This window comes from Rutilus rutilus (assembly GCF_951802725.1).
Source record: "Rutilus rutilus genome assembly, chromosome: 9".
NCBI classification, from domain to species: Eukaryota; Metazoa; Chordata; class Actinopteri; order Cypriniformes; family Leuciscidae; genus Rutilus; species Rutilus rutilus.
In genome coordinates, this window is record NC_140223.1 from 2384830 (window position 1) to 2407799 (window position 22970).

The 22970-nt window shown below is 35.6% G+C and overlaps 1 protein-coding gene across 1 annotated transcript in view; it reads right to left on the reverse strand.

The window, feature by feature from the left end:
* The window catches only part of LOC311297727 (protein NLRC3-like), an 89803-nt gene that overhangs the window by 60243 nt on the left and 6590 nt on the right, over positions 1-22970 (reverse strand). The window contains exons 2-3 of the mRNA XM_084420147.1: positions 10699-10795; positions 10310-10423 (exon numbers count right to left, since the gene is read on the reverse strand). Coding sequence (XP_084276273.1) covers positions 10310-10423; positions 10699-10748 — 164 coding nt within the window. The 5' untranslated portion in view covers positions 10749-10795. The remainder of the gene's footprint in view (positions 1-10309; positions 10424-10698; positions 10796-22970) is intronic.

A 22970-nucleotide genomic window follows, 5' to 3' on the forward strand; every position in this document is an offset into this window, starting at 1 on the left:
TTTCAATCATACATTTTAAAGCTGTAATCACAATATAAGATTATCATTCTGTCAAAGTCTCATACCAGCGCATGCCTACAACTATCTGTATTTAGTTAATTATCACTGTGTATTTAAAAGGTTAGTTTACCCAAAAATGACAATTCTGTCAGTAATTACTCACCCATATTGTTCCAACCCCTGTAAGACATCTTCGGAACACAAATTAAGATATTTATGATGAAATCTGAGAGCTGTCTCACTCCTCCATAGGCTTCTCTGTTATTGAAACTTGCCAGCACAGAAAGTTAGTAAAGACATTGTTATAATAGTCCAAGAATACAGTGGCTCAACCTTAAGTTTATCAAGTGTCGAAAATACTTTTTGTGCGCAAAACAAGCAAAAATAATGACTTTATTCAACTCTTAATTTTCCACTAAGTGAGTTCACGTAGTGTAACAGCACAGTGCTTCTGTGTTGTACGTCAGAATGTAGGCTCATGATTGGCCAGCATCCCACACATGACCAGCGTCGGCCAATAGTGAGTCTAAGCTCTGACGTACAACCCAGAAGTTGGAAAAACTTGAGGGTAATTACAGACAGAATTTTAAATTTTGGGTGAACTAACCCTTTATGTTCCTCCTTGCATTCAGTACTTGGCCCATTATTGTTTGTGTGTTTCTGCTTCCAAATTGTCTCGCATCATTGCGGATTATCTTGAGTTTATTTTGTGTTAGTAAAAACACTTCTTTTTGTAGACTCTGTCTTTGGACTAAAACATGACATTAATGCTGTCTGTGTTGGTGTGTTTTTACATTAGAGTGTGCATGTATTTTTTTTTATTTTAAAAAGCACAATACATGCAGTGCTGTAAATTTTAACCGGTTGGTGCAAAAGTATTCTAAAAATCTAAATAATTTGTCATAAGGAATTATGGTATAATTCTGGCCCACATATTGAAAAATACAATTCCTTTTGAAAATGTACTGGAAAAAAACCTTCATACAGTGGTAATTCAGAGGTGTTTAATTTGTTAATAATTGCAATTAAAATATTAAAGGAAATTTACATCAATGATTTTTTTTTTTCATTATCCTGCAGCTCTAGCTTCCAGGTTGTATTGCTGCTAACATTATTTAAATTCTTCTTTATTGCAGGTGCAATTAGGCAGAATCCCCTTACTGGAAAAGGTATACATATTGCCGACCCTCATTGGAGACTTCTCTGCACATCAACACTTTACCTTTCAAGTTTGCTTTAACTTTCTCAATTTCTCTTTAAAGTTCTATTTACCAAGTTACTGTGATTGATTTGTATTACTCTCATTAGACTAATTGAACATAACATTAATACACGCTTTGATCGAGTGTTTTGAACTTTGGTGTAAAAAATTAGCTTTGAATGCTATTTATATTATTAATTTGTATTCTTAAATGTTTTCAACTGAATTCTACTTAAAATAAGTACAACCGAGTAGCTGTAATTCTATGTATTCTTAAATGTTTTCAACTGAATACTACTGTAATTATTAAATTCAACTCTGTTGCAGTAATTATATTTATTTTTATGAAATGTTTTCAACTGAATACTACTGTAATTAAGTACAACACTTTAGCTGTAATTATTTAAATGCTTTTCAAAATAAATAGTTTGGAGTACATTTTGTTGTTGAGTGTTTAATTTACCTGTGAGTTAATAAGACTTTAAATACTGTCAGCTGCATGTGGGCCACATAAGGGCCGTTAGATTTTAACAGAACTCAACCATACTAAAGTTGCATACCAGGCTCTCATATGGGCCACATGAAATTGTAGTATTTGGCTCATGCTTGGTGGAGTTATGGCAGTCCTTTGGTTCAGTTCTGGCAAAGGAGATGTGGGCCATATCTGGGCCGGCAAACACAAACTAATCTGGGCCACAGCTCAGCTGTTTATCTGGCCCACATCTTTGCCAAAGGTAATTTGCTGACTGGGATCTGTCTGTATCATTCCATAACAATAGGCTATATGACATAGGCTATTATAGCCAGATATTACGGCACAACACGAATCGCCACAGATTAATCTGTGTAGCCTATCTCTTTAGAAAGCCAATGCTCAAATTACCGCAAATAAAACAGCAAGTAAGTCGCAGACGCTCAAAACACAATCATCTTCATTAAAAGTAGTGAGTATAAATGGTCTTACCAGTGCTGCTATCTCTCTCCTTTTGTGATGTTTGATCTTGAAATTAGCTGACAATAAATAAAATGCAGCTATCGGTTGCTTTCGCTGAAGTGAACTACGTTAAATTTGCTTATAGTGCGGAAAATGAAGATCAGATTTATATTATAACAACAATAATAACTTTATTTATATAGCACTTTTAAAGCTTCTTAGCACAAAGTGCTTCACAAAAGACAAAAAGACAAGATGGGCATTACAAAATATAAAAAGAACATAATAGGCCTACATAGGCTTAAAAAAAACCACAAGAATCTAAGTAGGCTACTTCACAAAGTACTAAAAGCACATTTATACAAATACTTTTTAAAAGAGACTTAAAAAATAGACAAAGGCTCTAGATCTGATCTCCATTGGCAAACTATTCCATAACATTGGTGCCTTCACCACAAAAGCTCCATCACCTTTTGTTTTATATCTAGATCTTGGAACAGCCAACAATCCTTTCATGAGGTCTAAAAAGTTCTGCTAAATAGGCTACTTCGGTGCCAAACCATGAAGCGCTTTATATGTAAAATATAATCATACAAACGAGCCTAAAATGAATTGGTAGCCAATTTAGTGAAGCTAAAACTGGAGTGATATGATTAAAATATCTACTTCGAAGCAGTAATCTAGCGGCAGTATTTTGTACCAATTGAAGCTGTGATAAAATACTTAGATTTAAGGAAGAAACCTTCAAAAACTTTTATAATCTGACACAAAAATATCCTCAATTCTCCGATTACTCGACCTTAACCCATGAGTAAAAACCAAATCCAGTGTGACCCCTACTGTGTGTAGACCCTAACAAGTGCTATGCTAAATTAAACGGTGACATTTAAAAACTCATCCACAGCATGATCATCAGATATATTTACGTGAATATTAAAATACCCAACAATAATCATCTTATCATATTTAAGAACTAGATCAGAGAGCATTTCAGAAAATTAATTTCTGAAGTCAGAATTATACTAAAGGGGTCTGATTTATCAAACAACAAAGTATTGGCTCTTTACCTGATATCTTAAATTGATATCAACTAAATCTTAGTTGCGCAAGGTTGCATCCAACCACGTATTGAGTGCCTTCAGTTTGAAGAAAAAAAAAAAAGGCAAACTAGCCTTTAAAGACTTGACCATCTGTGATTTAATTATAGGCACGTTTTAATTTTTTTGTAATTTTTTTTTTTCTAAGAGCTGTTAAAAAGCAGCAGTTTTGTATTTTGCACTTTGGAACAAAATACGTATTGATCGGTCGCAAAATACAGTATTTTAAATAATACCATACCTCAAATCTAACTCCAATTTTTGCATTATCAACCTTGTATATTCTAGGAGCAACGCAAAAGATGTTCAAGTCATTAAAGGCAACTGACGTGGAAGACCTTATTTCAATGTTTTTAAAATTTGCCCCACACAGGCATTTAAAATGGTAAGCAATAATGTCAGTTTTGTTTTGAGATGATCAATAGTAAGTCAATACAACATCATCTAGTGATGAGATGTTAAAGAGTTGGTGGTAGGCGACACCATCATATTGTCAATTGTATAGGCTCTTTATTACTCAGTACTCTCAATGTGACATTTAATTTATATCTGTACTACTAAAATTTTAACTTCGTAAGTATCAGTACTACCTGACTTAATGAATTTTTGCAGTGATATCATAAAATCAGTGCATATAACACCAGTCCACAAGACATTGACAAAACTGCAATGGACAGAACTATAGCCTATTACACGTTTATATAATTTCTATCTGACTCATGTGCGTTTTGTTTCTTTGTTTTTGATTTGCAGATGATGGTGAAGTGAAGATTATTATTATTATTATTATTATTTTATTTTTTTCCATTTCATTATATGTGTGTGTAAATATCTTAAAGGAGTCATAACCTGCAATTTTCACTTTTCCACGAGAATCAATGTATGTTATGATCGACTAACGATTATACACTGGCCGGGAAGCCGATATTTAAAAGTGAAGCGTTTGTTTACCTCAGGGTAAATAAACCACTCAAATACGAGATTTGATTTCAGCTCCCTCTTGACGTCATGAGGTAGTAGGATATACCATATATGGACACTGCAGCAGGAAGCCCCCCTTCCCCTCTCCCCCTCATATTCAGTTCAGTCTAGAAAGATGGAGAAACCGAGTGCACACCGGACTTGCTCTGTGGTTGATTGCCATAAAAAACATGTAAATGTGTTTTATCTCCCAAAATCGGACGAAACTATCAGGGACCAGTGGATGAAATTAATTTTTAATGACACTGTCCCAGCAACACTTTCAACTGGCGTATCGTTATGTGTGTGCGCTTTATTGTATATTATATAACTATGACAACATATCATTGTATTGATTTTTTATAGAATAGATAACGATACATAGATAAATAAAACAAACAGTCAAGTAATAATAAACATAAAGAAAAACAACACGTTACCTGTCTAAAGAAGAAAAATATTGAATAATATTGAATTGTCTAAATAACGTGAAACAAGGCAAAAACAGCACATGATAGTAAACGTCTCATCTCAATAACCACTGTAAGCTGATAAAATAAGTAGACTACATCTCCGTTAATGTAATCGACATTAAATAAAAGGTAAACCTATGTGGGAGAAAATAGCAACAAACGTTTTAGCCCGTTACCGATGTTAATGTATGTCTCAGTCAAAATGATTGTCTTTACCATTCAGAGACATCTTGATGTAGACGTCCTTCCAACAACTCTACATCTTCCCTTTCCAGCTCTGGTTCAGAGTCCGGCTCAAACATGTAGGGTTGAATCCCGTAGGTCGCGGCCGGGTCGGGTTCATTCACCACTTGCGCCATGATGTCAGTTTGTAATGATGCTGAAGTTACCTACGTGTCAACCCCCCTCCTTCCTTCAACCAATCAACGCGCCCCTCATTTGCATTATTAAAATGAGCGTCCACGACAGCCAAAACATCGCATTGATCTCGCGAGACAATAATGCCTTCAGAAATAAGGGTAAAAGTAGGTCTGTGTTTATTTTTTTTCCACTTTTCTTTTTTAGAAGGGCCTGAAAGACTATAATACAGCAGTAGGTATCCAATGTAATACTAGGTTATGACTCCTTTAAAATAAAAATGTGTATATAGTTTATCATGACATATTTGATAATAGTTAGTGTATGATATATTCACATTTATTAAATTATTATAATCTCCTTAAGTCTAAGAATTTTCATGTTCATTTATTTATTTATTTATTTGTTTATTTGTCAGGGACAATGCAAAAGAGACACATTGTAACAGGTTACAATAACTTGAACCGATGTGTTGCATATAGGGTTTCTAGCTGAAGCTAATTTGCAACCCCTGTCCCTGGTTAGGCTACATACATCAACATTATCAAGAGAACAGAAACAAACACCAGAAACAACAATAACAATAACATTATATACATATATCTGTATCTGTGTGTATGTATGTGTGCGTGTATGTGCGCGCATGTATCTATCTCTCTATCCGTATGTATATGTCCATTTATGAGTGTGTCTGCACAGTGACATAATCAGTGATCACAGATTTGGTTTTGTTTCAGCCAGTGTTTCACCTTTTCATTAAACGGTTTCAGATTGGTTAGTGTTTTTATTTCTGTTGGTAGGACATTCCAAAAATGTATCCCTTTTACAGAAAAAGATGACTGACCGAAAGTGGTTTTGCGCTGTGCCACCCTGCAGTTGCCATTTGCTGATCCCCTAGTGGTGATTCTATTAGTATTTGTTTTTGTAACATATTGACAAAGTACAGCTGGTGCGAGATTATTCACACATTTAAAAATCAATTTGATAAAAGAGAACTTAATAAAACTATCATAACTGAGCAAATTATACTTTTTCAGTATTATACAATGATGCCATTTCATTTGTTTTTGGTCCATTATTTTCAGTGCTTGTTTATATAGTGAAATAATGGGTTTAACAGTTGACTGTGAAGCCTGGCTCCATATAGTAACACAATAAGAAAGATGGGAAAAAATCTTGGCATGCATAAACAGTTGTGCTGCCTTGAGGGGTATGTAATGTCTAATCATTCTAAAACAGTTCAAGTTAGTCTTTACAGTTTTACATAGTTTTTTGACATGTTTATCAAATTTAAGTCCGGGGTCCAAAATTACACCTAGGAATTTAAAATCATTGACTTCCTCTATTTCCTCTTGATTTATTCTAACTATAAGCTTTTCTTTTGCTTTCCTTCTCATTGAAAAACACATTGACACAGTCTTTTTCAAATTCAGAGTTAAGTGATTGTTTTTAAGCCATAGGGACACTTCCTCCATTTCGCTTGTTAATATATCTGCTGCTACACAAGGGGTTTTAGCTGACATATAAATAATTGTGTCATCAGCATACATCTGACATTCTGCTTTTTTACAACATGATGGTAAGTCGTTTATGTATAAGCTGAAGAGCAGAGGCCCCAAAATCGAGCCTTGTGGAATTCCCATTGTAGATTGTCGGGTAGATGAATATTCTGCATTGATTTTTACACACTGCTCTCTCGACTCGAGATAGGATGTAAACCAGCCAGTTGCTTGCTCAGAAAAATTAAAAGTACTTAGTTTGTTCAAAAGCACTTCATGGTTCACAGTATCAAAGGCCTGTTTAAGATCTATGAACACTGCTCCAACTACATTACCCTTATCTAATGAAGACTTGATGTTTTCAGAAAGGTAGCAGTTGGCCATTTCAGTTGAATATCCTGGTCTAAATGCAAATTGTTTAGGATAAATAAGTAAATTATTTTCAAGGTGGTCAACCAGTTGTTCTGCAACAATTTTTTCCAGAATCTTGGAGAGAACTGGTAAAATAGAGATTGGTCTATAATTGCTTACTTTATCTGGTGCACCAGCCTTCAAAATTGGCGTTATGACTGCTGTTTTCCAGGTTTGTGGAAATTTACCAACTCTAATTGAAAGATTTATCAAATGTGTTATTGGTTTAATCAGAGTGGAGCTGTGTGTTTTAATGACGGCAATATCCATTCCAAACAAATCCTTTGCCTTTGAATTATTTAATTTATTAATGATTTTAGCAACTTTCTCTTGGTCAACTTCCTTAATATAAAAGGACTGAGAAAAGTCTGTTATATTAGCCTGTGATAATATTACTGTTTCAAAATTTTGAGCAAGCTCCTCCACTGATTGAATAAAATAATTATTAAATTCATTTGCGATTTCTGTACTGTCAGTGCTAATCACTCCATTAACTTCCAACTCCATTTTGGATTTTCGTTGGCTGGGCTTGAGTTTAGTAACACTGTTAATATGTTTCCAAAGAGAAATACTATTTCCTTCAGATTCTGCTATCAGTTGTGTAAAGTATGTGGTTTTTGCCAAGCGCAACTCCCTAACAACCCGATTTCTTAATCCCTTAAAAATAAGATGGTCCGTAATTGATTTAGTGAACAGTGAATTTTTCAATGCAAGATCCCTTTTTTTCATTAACTGGCGAATATCATTATTCAGCCAGGGTAAAGAGCTTCTTCTTTGCCTACACTTAACAGTTTTTGTATATTTCTTAATAAGTCCTGTGAGTGTTTTCATCATAATATTACAACTATTATCTACGTCCTTAGTTTGTAAAACGTCATTCCAATCAATATTATTTAATTCGTTATTAAAATGTTGCTTTTGATTTTTGGGAATGACTACATTAGGCCCATGTTCATTCATAAACACTGGTAGACGCTGTTTTGTTAGTTTTCTGATAATCAAAGTCATATTATGGTCAGAGAGGCCTGTTATTAAGTTATACATCCTTGTAATTCTTTCAGGTCTATTTGTCATTATTAAATCAATCATAGTTTTACTTGTTCGAGTGATTCTAGTTGGACCCTTTACTATTTGCTGAAAATTATGTTTTGACATTATCATTTTCAACTTTTGCTTGCCATGTTTATCTAACCAATTTATATTAAAATCTCCAAAAACGAGACATTCAGAACGACAATTTAACAATTTAAACAATTCATCTAAATCACGATAAAATGAAACATCATGTGATGGTGGATTGTACAGGATAACAATATTAAAATTCATCTTGGGGGACAATGCTACATTTAAGGCTAAACATTCCAAAGATGTGTCCAATTTGATTTCCTTACTTTTAAGAATATCTCTGACATAAATCAATACGCCCCCTCCCCTGCCAGATGATCTGTCCTTTCTATAGCAAACATAGCCAGGAACATCAATCATACTGGTTACGATGTTACAATTAAGCCAGGTTTCACTCAGAGCTAGGAAGTCTAGGTTAGAGTCTGTCAATAGATGTTGAATCTGATCTCCCTTTGATATTATACTCCGAATGTTCAAGTGTCCACCCAGGATACCTTTAGGTTTAGACACAGAGTCCCATATCACCTTTGCATGATTAACAGTCTGGAAAATTCGAAATTCATGTTTATTACATTTTCTGAACAATGCAATTTTGTAATATATGTAATATATGTAATATATGTAATATTATGTATTTTGTTACAATTTATTGTAATATTATTATATTCAACCGATTATTATGTTTTTGGAATTTTTAATAATATTACTATTTGGGTCATACAATCTGAACAATAAACAATATCAATAGTTTCTCATGATATATTTGATATAGTATAATGATAATATATGTCCTATTTACATTTATTAAATTATTATAGGCTAATCTCTTTAGTTTTAGCATATTAGTGTTCATGGTTTTTACATTTTCCAAACAATGCAATTTTGTGATATATGTTGTTTAAAATAAATGTATGTATATAATATATATATATACATTTTGTGCATAAATTAAATTTATTGTAATAATATTATATTCATACTATTCTTATGTTTTTGAACAATAAACAATGTAGAAGATTTTATATGTAAACGTATTATTTGTGTACAGGCATATCAGGATGTAGAGGTTAGGAGATTGTTCTGGGAACATTCCGGGAACCTTCCCTAACCTAAGGGGAACGTTCTATTAACGTAAAGAAAACTTTCCAGGATAGAATGTTTGTTCTGGGAACGTTCAAAAATTGTTAACTGGGTAACTATATTAGTTAACATTTACTATTAATAAACTGCACTTCTACAGCATTGCTAATGTTAATTTCAACATTTAAGCTACTAATAGCCTACATTATTGAAATCAAAAGTTGTATTTGTTAACATACACTGTGAAGTAACATGAACAAACAATGAACAGCTGTATTTTTATTTACTAAGATTAACAAAGATTAATAAACACAGTAACAAATGTATTGCTCATGGTTAGTTCATGTTAGTTAGCCTAATACATTAACATTAACAAATCAAACCATATCATAAAGTGTTACAAATAAATGATCATTGTGTCATTAACTGAGTAACAGACCAACAGCTTTTACAGTGTGTGAATGTATTAACAATACAATACATAGAGCTTTACACAAGAGCTCAATGATAATCATTAACTGACTGAAACTTACAGGATTTGAACTTAGCTATAATTATTCAGTTAAAATCCAGATCATTAAATTGCTGTATATTAATTAATAATAAATGAAGTTTTATTAACTAAGTTCGGGAGGAGCACGTTCAGATAATTAACACGAGTGGATAGCACTCTGCTCAATGATAAGAGGGTATATATGAAGAGTTCAGATGCAAAAGCGCCAAGTGCCATCTGAAATTTTCTTCTAGAATGATCATTTTTATCAAGCTCGTATATTTAAATTCAGTAATTTCACTTAAATGGCAATGAAAATGACCTATTTATTGTCATTTAAGTGAAATGACTGAACTTAAATATACAAGCTTGATAAAAATGATCATTCTAGAAGAAAATTTCAGATGGCACTTAGAGGCTTTTGCATCTGAGCAGTCTTACCTCGATCCATTGACAGTTTGCAGCATCCCCCCACCACCCCTTCTCCACACTTCTAGTTCTAAACACTTACATGCGGGGGGAGTGCTCTGGGTTCGGGCTGAATTCCGAGCTCGGAGCCCTCCCTCCGGACAGCACGCCAAATACGCATTAAATCTTACTCCCTCAAAATTATATGTAAGTGTGAACTCGTGAATTTCATAAAAATACTATAAGTATAACTTTTATAGAAATGATATACCTGAGATCAGGCTGTTTGTCTCCACTCTTAAACCTTAGTGGCGGATCCATAGACTGGTTACTCTTCATAGACACACAGCTGGACTCTGGGTTTGAGCTCTTCTGCTGGACTGAACTGGAACAGAGAACAGATTCAGTTTAATCCTATATTTTACTGTAGTCATTCTTTATGAGAGGAACCATATTAGTGTAAACATTCATCTTTCATCAAAAAGCACTTTGAAGAAATTTTATGATCTTTTTATTTAATATTTCATGTTAGTTTTAAAACAAAAACAACATGGGCAAAAAAAAAAAAAGTGTAACCTGTTTCTGTGATCTGTACTGAGGGTCAACACTGATCTTTTTCTGAGATGTAACACAATATTTAACAGTGTTTGTTGAAAGTACCTGCATCCTGGAGGAAAATCTCCATCTCTGGATCCTTGTGAATCAGCCATGATGAAGATACAGGAGAATCTGATGAGTTTGATCTCCTCCACTGACTCTGAATGAAGAAACATTCAGACACTAAATTAAATGATTAAACAACCTTCATAATTTAGTGTGTGAGAAAAAGGATCATGTGACTGTGTTAACTCAAACTCATAGGGCCTATTCACAGACAAACGATTAAATAACTGACACCGAGAAACGCTGATTGAACATGTTCAGTCACGTGAAAAAGAAAACAAATCCCAACCCACCAAACACAAAAGAAACATTAAAGTGAAAGAAACCGTTTATTAAAGATTTTATATCAACCAAACAATCACTTAAAATGTCCTCCAGAGATTCATATTAATATGAGGAAGTCACACACATGAACACTCAGCTTGATCAAACTTTTACAAGATACAGGATCTCAAAACCTCCAGCTTTAACATCATAAAGATAGACGGAAATTCCTTTTTAAACGTTAATAAAAACACTTTGATGCTCTGTTTTTTCCATGTCGTATTCGTATTTTTCCCGCTCAAAATGGCGGTAAGAGAACTTACTTTCACTTTCTATTTGTGATGAGAGAGAGAGAGAGAGAGAGAGAGAGAGAGAGACATGTAAATAGAGACGCGCGTACACAACAGCACCACTACGCATGCGTGTGAGAGCCGACTTTGTAAATAAAGTGGTAAATTATGTTTTTTGCGCAAACAAAGCACTCGCGTCTTTTTCGGTTTGTTTTTATCTGTTACTTTATTTTTTATATTCTGTGGTTCATTCAATTTAGTTTTTCTCTCTGCTCTTTAGAAGATTTTCTTTAGTTTTCTAAACTATAGAAAGTTATAGATGTTTACAAACTTTTGACATGTACTGTATATTTTCTTATTCTTATTGTCTTATTCTGTGATATGCAAACAACGTCATATCATACATGATAGGAAACCCAGCAACGGCGATGATCAGCTTCTCCTCCATTTTCTTGGAACTAATGTTTTGGTAGTAGACGGTGGGCCGAGGGTCCGTATCTGCTTTTCTTTTCTAAATGGATGATCCCCATGGAGGGAGAACCTGGATTTGTAAAGTTGGGACGGTTGTTTTATTCTCAACGATATGAAAAGTGTTGCCACTCCCATTTACTGCACATTTCCCCCCGAAATCATAGTACACAACCATAGACAGCAAAAGAAATGGACACAGCGACCCCATTGGATTCAACAGAGAAAAGTGAAGCAAATTAGAAGCTCTCACTTCCTGATGGCTGAGCGTACTGCGCAGACTCAAACTGAGCTTGGCGATGTAGATGTGACGTGAGCAACCCGTCTGTCTTCTAGTAGCTGTGCCAAGAGAAATCTGAATCATTCCCTTCCGAAACTTGCAGAGACGGAGAGTGTGAGTAGGAGGTGTTCATGAGCAGGAGCAGGAGAAACTTTTGCTAAGTATTCTGATTAATTATTTTGTCATTTTGCCTCCACGTCCCCCTGATTGCCCGCGAGCTTCTCCTCCTGTCCATACGGTAATCTCTCTACTGTGCCACAGAGAGTCGCAGGTTATGACGCAATCGTTAGCCTATTTTTACAAAAACTGCTTCTACGGGGCCATAACGTAAGATACAAGGTAATGGAGCCTTTTATACATTTTCGTGTTTCTTTAGAAATAAATAATGGACAAATGGAGTCTTTAAACGCCTCAGATGTAAATTTATTCGCTGTCAAAGTGACGCCAAAATGAATGGGAGTCAATAGTATGCTAACAGCAGGTGATGGTCTGCTAATCAATGGCGGCGTCCGGGGAAGCTTCAGTTTTTTTCTGAAAGATTACCCCCTTGTGCATGACCCTTAAATATGCAGGCAAACGCGGTTGCCTACTATATCAGTTGAACCAATAGCGCGGCAAGATACTGACATAGGATTATTATTAATCAATCAGATGTAGCATATTTAGAACAGCTGTTACACGTATGTTTCAGCTATCAGACACGAGCAGCAGCACATTGACCATCGCCAAGGACATTCTTTCTGTGATTGTATTCATTTAATGAGAATAGGATATCTATATAAAATGTTTCTTTTGTACACTGTGTTGTTCAAACGTATGTACGCGTCTCGTTAGTGTCGTTTTAAGTAGGGTAGTTTCAGCTAGCAGTAGCTAGCTAGCATCACGCGATTACATACAGGGTTGCCAACTCTCACGCATCTGGCTTTCAGCATCAATCTCACGCTCTCACGCACACGCAAGAAATGTCACGCCAAAATCCATTTTTCTCCCCTCTCAATCCGTTAATTTTCTGTTGATGACTATACTAGACCACAGCGTATTAATGACAGGAGAGGAGTTTAAGGCACACAGCTGTAACATCTGCCTACAACATTCTCACTGCAGTATTCTCTGACCATTGATTCGCTGAAAACCTTGCACCTGATACGTCAGTTGCGTGTGAAAAGTTCAGAGAGAGTTCAGAGCATAGGTTCGGAGTCGGAGCCACTGATGCGCGTCTGAAAGTTTGGATGACAATCAAGGTAAGCAGATAATAAAATGGTGTGCCTTTCACTACAGACGTAGCCTTGCCTAATCAGTCTGTGTGCCGAGAGTACAGACTTAAACTATAGCTGCGAACGTTGTCTGATGTGCGTTATGTGGGCTAGCTAAATTGCTCAATAAAAATAGGCTCATGGTACAAATTACGTTTTGGCAAATCGGGCAAGTGGCATTTTAAAATTCCCCAAATGATCAAAGGTTGCCCAGATTGTGTTGAGTCTGCCACACTCGAATGCGGATGCGGAGCGAACCTTTTCAGTTATTGGCCTGAACAAGACTGACACCAGGAACAGACTGTCACTTGATGGCACCCTGTGAGTGATGGGAAGTTTGGATCATTTTACTGACTCGCTTGTTCGATCTCGTTCATTAAAATGAACGAATCTTTTTTCGAGTCATTTCGTTCATTTAAGGGGCTTTAAATGTTATACTTTTAACAGCCAAATTCCACGAACACATCCACCTACACAGTCTTTATCATATTCTGAATTAAGAAATCATTATAATGCAGTCAAAAATAATTTACAGGGAACATAAATAATTACCTTCTGAGTCTTTCGTTCATTTGTCACGTGACAGACGCATTACGGTTCATGAACGGATCGAACCCTGCTCCTGCAGAGGTAGTGAAGCAGGCCAACAAGTAAACAAGGACTGACATTTATAAAATTAGGGTTAGGGTTGCCAAAAAAATTCTCCGCGCGCGCACACTGAAATTTTACAGTCTCACTCCAGCCAAAGTCCCAAAGTTGGCAACCTTGTACATACATTTGATTTGGTGTAAACATTCCATTCTAACGGTAACACTTCGTCCAACTCACATAGGCTACAGCTCCACTGTATGTTGGCGGATAATTATCTCAGACCGTTTTGCAAACGTTCGCCAAAAACTCAAGGCAAACAGGAACCTGTTGATGTTTAAGACATTTAATTATCAGTTACATCTGACATAACGTTAAAGGGTCAGTAAGCAGCCAATATTCTAACCGGAGAGCTAAGAGCTCAAGTTAGAACTGCATGTAATAGAAATAAGATTATAAGTATAACTATCAAAGAACACAGGCTATCAAACAGAGCAGAGTTATAATGTACATAAACATGTCATACAGATTTACTCCTGCATGAGTAGCCAACACACACACACACACCACTCCCCACATACACACGTGCCCTAAGTCATCTTCAAATGACTTATTGTCACAGTTTACACACTGACAGAGGTTTGTACATGGCAGCTCATGCAGTTTACATGTGCGTCTACCCTTAACACAATTTGTTTTTTTTACACGAGCAGTGCACAGTCATGGGCGTAAGACCTCAGAGCCCGTGTTTTTACTGGAGTTGCCTCACCATCCTCTGCCTCTACCACTAAAAAAAAGTGCAAAACATCTAGGTTCTGCACCCTTCCCCACATCACTGATTAAAGAAAAAATGGTTTGTAACTTTCAGCAGGGGAAAACTCATGCTCCATATCCACCTGTTCCCTTAACATGAGTAATAGACCAGTTTCACAGCGTTCAGGCCTTGTTAATGATGCTATAATTGAAAGGGTAAATTTTTGCAGGGTGTTTTTATTATATTACTGTTAATACACTGTATATATCTATATTATTTGTATTACTCTTATACTGTTACTGTCACTACACTGCACATATCTGTATGTTGTTCATACTGCATATCCATATCTTTTGCACTAACAGGCTACTGCTAATACATTGCACATTTATATTTAATTTATATTACTGCAAACCATACTATCTTAACTGTATACTACTGTCTACACTGCACTGTATGTCTTATACTGCACCGCCTGTCTATACAATATAATACCAACCTTCCTTTGCAGTTTCTTCAACTAATACTGCCTTCTCTCCTCTCCTTTGTGCTCGTTTAATCTTCGTGATATTTGGGAAATGGCTGTAGCACTCCCTGTGGTAGCCAGTGTTAGCTGGTTTGACTAACTGGTTTGTAGGCTCCTGGTTTTGTAACTTGTATGCCTGTAGTGCCTCTTCTGCTATAATACTTTCTCTGCACTCAAGGTCTTTACACAGAAACACTGATTTAATGAATTTGTCCCAACTTGTGTCTGTGAAGGGAATGGTGGGTCCACTTCCCTCAAATATATGCATACAGCACTTCATGTTCTGCCATTGCTTCCCAGTAAACATGTGCGGGGAAAAGAGTATTGTCTAATTGCTCGTTTTTATGACGTTGTGTTTCCAAGCAATACCGATCAAATATGTGAAATCAGAACGTTTATTTATTAAAGATTGCAAAGAAATGACAGGACATCGTATGTCAAAAGATGGTTACATAAAATAAAAACAGTAAGAATGGATAATGTTACCTCTACATTCACATTTTGTGTCAAACTGAATATGTAGCATAAGTGGGTAAAATGAGTTAACAAGTTATATCTTTACTGGGCGCGGAGCACGCCAGTGTGTATGGCAAGCCAAAGTATTCATAAACGCCTGGTGGTCGGGCGTCTGATTGCACACTGACACGTCAAAAGCGTGCGTTTCGACCGCCAAACGCGCGTCCCTGACGCGCGATTTGCCATAAAAGCGCACGTTCTTAACGCGCGCTTTGTGGTCACGGAAAACGCGCGTCACAAACGCGCGGTTTTTGCATCAAAACGCGCGTCCTCGTCGTGTGATCTGCCATTTAAAACGCACGTTTGAAACGTGCGCTTTGGGGTCACCGAAAACGCGCGTTTTTGACGCGCGTTTATAATAACAAAAATGGGCGTTGAAAACGTGTGTTTTGACTAGGACAAAACGCACGCTTTTGACGTGTAAACAGTTAACCCAAACAGGCAGTACAAACGTGTGTGAAGTTTCCAACCAGGCGAAAAGGACGTGTCAGTGTCATTGGCTGCTGAAGGCTTGGGTCTAACCATTTCTGTGGGCTTAGGGGGGTTTAGCTACTGTTCATAGACTAGGCTACCACCATTTAACATGCCATAGATCAGGTTATTCAGCCTATCTATTTTGTCCTTTTTTGTAGAACTTATAGAAATAATATATTTAAATTGCAGTTTTATAAAAATTTTGATAAAAATAAAATTGCCTTGTTTTTCTTCGCTCATGCCTTTTTGTAAATAAACACATTAGTGGTCATTCTAGCTCTAACATGAAATAATTAACATTTGTGTGGGAAAATCAGTTACGGTGGAGGTAAGCAATCAATGCAGGTTAATCAATATCTGTCTTTAGAGAACAACGTGGACTTTTGTTGTGCTTACATTTGAAGGTATCACAAGCAGGTGGCGCTTATTGAAACCTTTTTGTTCAAATATTGTGCGCTCAACACAGACAAACAGTAATTAAGTACAGAGGTGATATTATCCATAAAATTTTTTTAAGACTTAGTGTTTAAATAGGGTATTTTATACTTTATAGAAGTATTTAAGACTTACAGGATTAGAATGAGAGCTTGTGCTCAGGGCAGGACATATATAAGAACTTAATTTGTCCCTATATTTTTTCCATTTTCTTTTTCTTGTGTATAGGCCAAATAAAATATCTAGATTGCAATTTTATGAATTTTTTTTTTTTTTTACCAAGATAAGATTGCCTTCTTTTGCACATTAATACCATTCTAGCTGTATATCTATACCTCAAGTTTTCAAACTTTAAAAGTTAACATTTGATTGGGGAAAAGCGTACAGATGTGGTTATTGATCGATGCAGTTGTAATGAAAATTTGTTAAGCAACATAACCTTTATATATATATATATATATATATATATATATATATAAAATGACTATAAAATGTATATCACTATTGCGAGCAGGGTGCCACCAAGATGCTTTACAGGGACCAAATTACAGAAACATCCGATAGTTCACTCAAAATTCAAAACATTCTGTCTACATTTATTCACCCTCATGTTATTTCAAACATGCACAAGTCATCCTAATTTTTTAGATTTAACATATGCTTTTTATTTATTTTCTTAAATGTGAGCAATGGTAACAGAACTAATTTACATCCTGGGATCAATCAATTATATTTTTTATCCAATTTATTTTCTACAAATGTGATGCATCTTACCAGGTTTCAAATATAAATAAATATGATATAAGGCTTATGTTATGAAGTCTTCACCTCAATTAGCACCAAATAAAACCAGTCAACCCATCAACATGGATAATCCATCTCTACATCTCTAGATAGATGGATAGTCATCTACATCTAGATCGATAGATAGGTTTATTTTCAAATAAAAGTGGCTAAATCCCTCAGTGCGCAGGCCGTGATTATTCCAGCGACGGCGGAAAACTCCAAGATCCCTGTTTATTCTCGACAAATACAAGAGACATGCAAACAACAACTCGTACAAGAGAGAATATTTCTAAAAAATAAAAGATACAATATAAAAAATCATGATGAAGATAAATATACTTAAATACATCAAGTTAACTCATTTGTTGTTGTCACTTAATTTGATTAAGGATACTAATGGCATTCAGAATAAAGGATTTTTTAAAAGTACTTTGAGCCAGAGGCACTCTGAAGCACCTCCCGGACTTCAAAAGTTCAAACTCACTACAGAGGGGGTGAGTACTATCTATTCTGATTTTTCTTGCCTTTTTACTCATTCTGTCAATGTATATTTGAGTCAATTGTTTTTGTGGTTTTCCTACTATCTTACTAGCCATTAACACTATCCTGTTAAGCTTTTTCTTAAGCTTACAGTTTAAATGGCCAAACCAAGCAGAAAGATGAAAAGTTAAAACACTTTCAATGTGTGTGATATACACAAGCTCAATAATCTTAGTACTGACACCCAAACAGTTCAATTTTCTGAGCAGACTTAGACGTTGTGTGCATTTCTTGTAAATAAAATCTGTATTTTCTATAAAACTCAGGTGATTATCGAGAACCGTACCTAAGTACTTAAAAGTTACTGCACTGTTTCAACTACTTGACCATTAAGTAACACTGGCTTTGTTATTATGTCTTGTTTTTTACAGAAAATTTGCTCATTTATCTCATTTGTGACCCGTTCAAACGGATGATTACATGCAAGCATGTTTGATTTATGGACCAAGTTTTCGGACCCCGTTCCAGGGGGCGCTGTCGAGCCCCCCTGCCACGCCCGGGTACCAGCTTCAGCCCGGCCCTGATGGCCGCGGGTTCTGACCCGTTTGCAAAGTTTAAAGAGTTTTCGAGCATGTTAAGGGCCCCAAAAGTGCCTGAATAGTCGTAATAATAATAATAATAATAATAATAAAAAATAATCCTAAGGAAAACAATAGGGCCTTCGCCCTTTCAGGGCTTGGGCCCTAAAAATAATCAATCCGAAAACAATAGGGCCTTCGCCCTTTCAGGGCTTGGGCCCTAAAAACATGGCACATAAAGTTAAACTAATGATTTTTGGGTGTGTGTATTGTAAGTTGTATACCATTTCAATTCGTTGGGTTCGTCTGCAGCATGCTGCAAAACACACAGTACTCCTCTGCATTACCTATACATTTGTTAACATTAAAAAGTTAAATGTGAATTCTTTGGGCATAGTGTAGCCTACTAAATGTCAACATACACGACATGAAAAATACTATCTCAGAACGGTTCTGAAATTACATTAAATCATTCTTGCATTACTTTTTGCAGCCTTCAAGTTATTTTGATGTATATCTAGATAGTATTTCTGTATATTTGAATATTCTTACTTGATTAAATAAATTTTTAGACTGAAGATAGCATCTAAAGAGGTGTAATATGACGTACATTGAAATACTGTACATACATTACCATTACAGAATTAAAATTAAATTAAATTAAAATGGAGCACCCCAAACAAGTAATTATCAAAAGAAATGACAGCAGTAGATAAATACCAATAGATTCTTCATTTGTGATGTGGAGGCAAACTATAACTCGGGCTTTGATTATTTCCGTACATTTTTATATGTGTCTTAGAGATTGAATTCAAATCAAATATTAACATTACTGCCCTAACTATTTCTGAATAGGATGTCTACTTCATACATATTTGGAATAGTATGGAAATAAGGTTCAGATCACTAAAAACCATACATGGAAGTCGAAGATCTCATCGGTGGAGTCTGGATGTCATCTAGTGGAAAATTTTGGTATTGCGCACAATACAATCTTTCCTAAAGCTCATTTATTGAGACATCAACCTAAAATCTGGCCCAGAACTTGTCCAGATATTTAACATTGATTTTCTTGAAGTTTTAGGGCTGAAAATGTTTTGTAAAAAATAAATAAAAATAATTATAATTATAAAAACAACATTATGTATTGTATACATTTAAAATGTTCATAAACTTAAACTACTTTAACAACTGTTTTACTTTACTAATCTGAGAAGTGTACCCTTTTAGTACCCTGTTAGTTCGCAGTGCATTAAGTAATGTTAACAACAACTTTTGATTTTAATAAATATTAGTAAAGGTTGAAATGAAATTTGAAATTAACATGTAGAAGTGCAGTTCATTATTAATTCATGTGAACTAATGTACTTAAATAATGTATGAAACCTTTTTGTAAAATATTACCAAAATTACAATTGGAAAATAAAAAAACTGTGTTTTTTCTCTCTTTCTTTTTTTTTAACTTAAATGATAACTATTGGATTATAATAACTCACCAATTATAATCTCCTCCTCTGTAAAATTTGCCATAGATAATTCCATGCTGTTTTGCTTGGTTTAATGATAATACAAGAGACCAAAACCACATAGGGACAAAGGCAAGAGCGAAGAAAAACAAGGCAATTTTATTTTTATCTAAATTTTGATAAAACTGCAATTTAAATATATTATTTCTATAAGTTCTACAAAAAAGGACAAAATAGATAGGCTGAATAACCTGATCTATGGCATGTTAAATGGTGGTAGCATAGTCTATGAACAGTAGCTAAACCCCCCTAAGCCCACAGAAATGGTTAGACCCAAGCCTTCATCAGCCAATGACACTGACCCGTTCAAACTGATTTTAACTCGTATTTCACGCGTACTTTTCGCCTGGTTGGAAACTTCACACACGTTTGTACTGCCTGTTTGGGTTAACTGTTTACACGTCAAAAGCGTGCGTTTTGTCCTAGTCAAAACACACGTTTTCAACGCCCATTTTTGTTATTATAAACGCGCGTCAAAAACGCGCGTTTTCGGTGACCCCAAAGCGCACGTTTCAAACGTGCGTTTTAAATGGCAGATCACACGACGAGGACGCGCGTTTTGATGCAAAAATACCAAACACCCAGGGGGCGTATATGGAACGCCGTTGGGGACAATACTTATTATATGCAACGCGTGAAATTTGGACGCATTAACACGCACAGTTTGTACGCGTAAATACGAAGTATATGTTCGGGTGTCGCGTCAGACCGCACAACAGCCAATAGCGTTGCTCTATTTAGGATTTCATTTGCATTTGTGATGCGATGGCACGTTGCTGTATACATATATAAACATCAGACGACATTTCTTTCCGTGAGGGATGATGTGCTGTTAGGTAAGCAAATACCTATGCAAACGTCACACGTAACATTTGTTCGTGAATGAGATCGTAATTTTACGTTGGCATGTACATAGGCAAGCGTAAAATTTTAGAGTCAATGATGCATTTATACGTTGGCTGTGATGTCAGTGCTGTGTCATGCTGTGTCATCTCATCCCGTTTGTACTCATGCAGGTTTTTTGTCTCCGGTAACGTGGAAAAGTGGATTGCTCTCTACGATGGCTCTTAGAAATTTTTTATTAAACTGTCAAAGAACTTTTACAGACTGCATTCAGTTTGCATCCTCTTATAACAGGCTATATACACATGTACAGTGCTTAATTTGTAAAGTGGGAGGTCCCGGAGCGCAGATCCGGCGACTCAAAACGGGGGTTGGAGGTAACGGAACAAAACAAACAAAAAAAAAATTTAAAAAAATTAAAATTACACTCCCTACGTAGCTTCTCTGCAGGGACAGCGCCAGAGAATTTTTAACGCATGTGCTGAGTGGGTGCTAGATTTGACGGAGAGCCGCGCAAAACTTGGCCACTAAATATTTAATATTCAGTTATGTTAATGATCACAATTAAAGTTTTATTTTTATTAAATTGAACAAGGGCAACTTTCAGCATTCAATCAAATAGGCCTATTCTAAAAGATGTAGGCTATTATTAATAATAATGTTATTTCAACACAATATTTCGAAATAATATGTGTGCGTGCATCTGTAAATCCGGTGATGCGTGTATTGATTTTTATTAATAAACAAGTGTTTTCTCTAAAAGTGTCGACTCGGCTGCAGAGATGAAGTTGACGATCGCCATCTCCGTGTGAACGCGCTTATAGAGAGAAATGCACATAAATAAGACTAATGGATTACATAATCAGAGAGTAGCCTTTTTCTTTTTAATCATCGTAACTCGTCTTTATCCTTAGGTCATGTTCCAAGAATATTCAAGTTGGCAGTTATAAAACCTCTTATTAAGAAACCACAATTAGATCATAATAATCTAGCAAATTACAGACCCATTTCAAATCTTCCATTTATGTCTAAAATACTAGAAAAAGTTGTGTCCGCTCAACTGTGCTCTTTCTTGCAAGAAAATGATATCTATGAAAAGTTTCAGTCAGGATTCAGACCGCACCATAGCACAGAAACTGCGCTCGTTAAAATCACAAATGATTTACTTTTAGCTTCTGACCAAGGCTGTATCTCAATACTAGTTTTACTTGATCTTAGTGCTGCGTTCGATACTATAGATCACACAATACTCTTAGACCGACTACAAAACTACACTGGTGTTCAGGGACAGGCATTAAACTGGTTTAGATCGTACTTATCAGACCGTTACCATTTTGTCTGCGTAAATGGGGAAAAATCGAAGATAACGTCAGTAAACTACGGTGTACCGCAAGGATCTGTGTTAGGCCCTCTGCTATTCTCAATATATATGCTGCCACTTGGTAATATTATAAGAAAACATGGAATTAATTTCCACTGTTATGCTGATGACACTCAATTATATATTTCATCACGACCAGATGAAAACGCTAAATTATCTAAATTAACAGAGTGTGTTAAAGATATAAAATACTGGATGACATGTAATTTTCTGCTATTAAATTCAGATAAAACGGAGGTATTACTTATTAGTCCAAAAAACTGCCCACAAAACCTCTTACAATACAACTTTAATTTAGAAGGGTGTCCTGTTACTTTATCCTCTACAGTAAAAGACCTGGGTGTTATATTAGACCGCAACTTGTCTTTTGAAAATCATATTTCATATGTTACAAGAACAGCCTTTTTCCACCTTAGAAACATTGCTAAGCTACGTAACATGCTATCTGTTTCTGATGCAGAAAAGTTAGTTCATGCATTCATGACCTCGAGACTAGATTACTGTAATGCTTTATTAGCTGGTTGTCCTGCATCCTCAATAAACAAGCTACAGTTAGTCCAAAATGCCGCCGCTAGAGTTCTTACTAGATCAAGAAAATACGATCATATAACACCAATTCTGTCGTCTCTACATTGGTTACCTATAAAGTTCCGTATCAATTACAAAGTATTGCTACTGACCTATAAAGCCCTAAATGGTTTAGCTCCCGTGTATTTAACGGAACTTATATCGCCCTACAATCCATCGCGCTCTTTAAGATCACTAAATTCGAGGCTTCTGGTCATTCCTAGGATATCTAAGTCCACTAAAGGAGGGAGAGCTTTTTC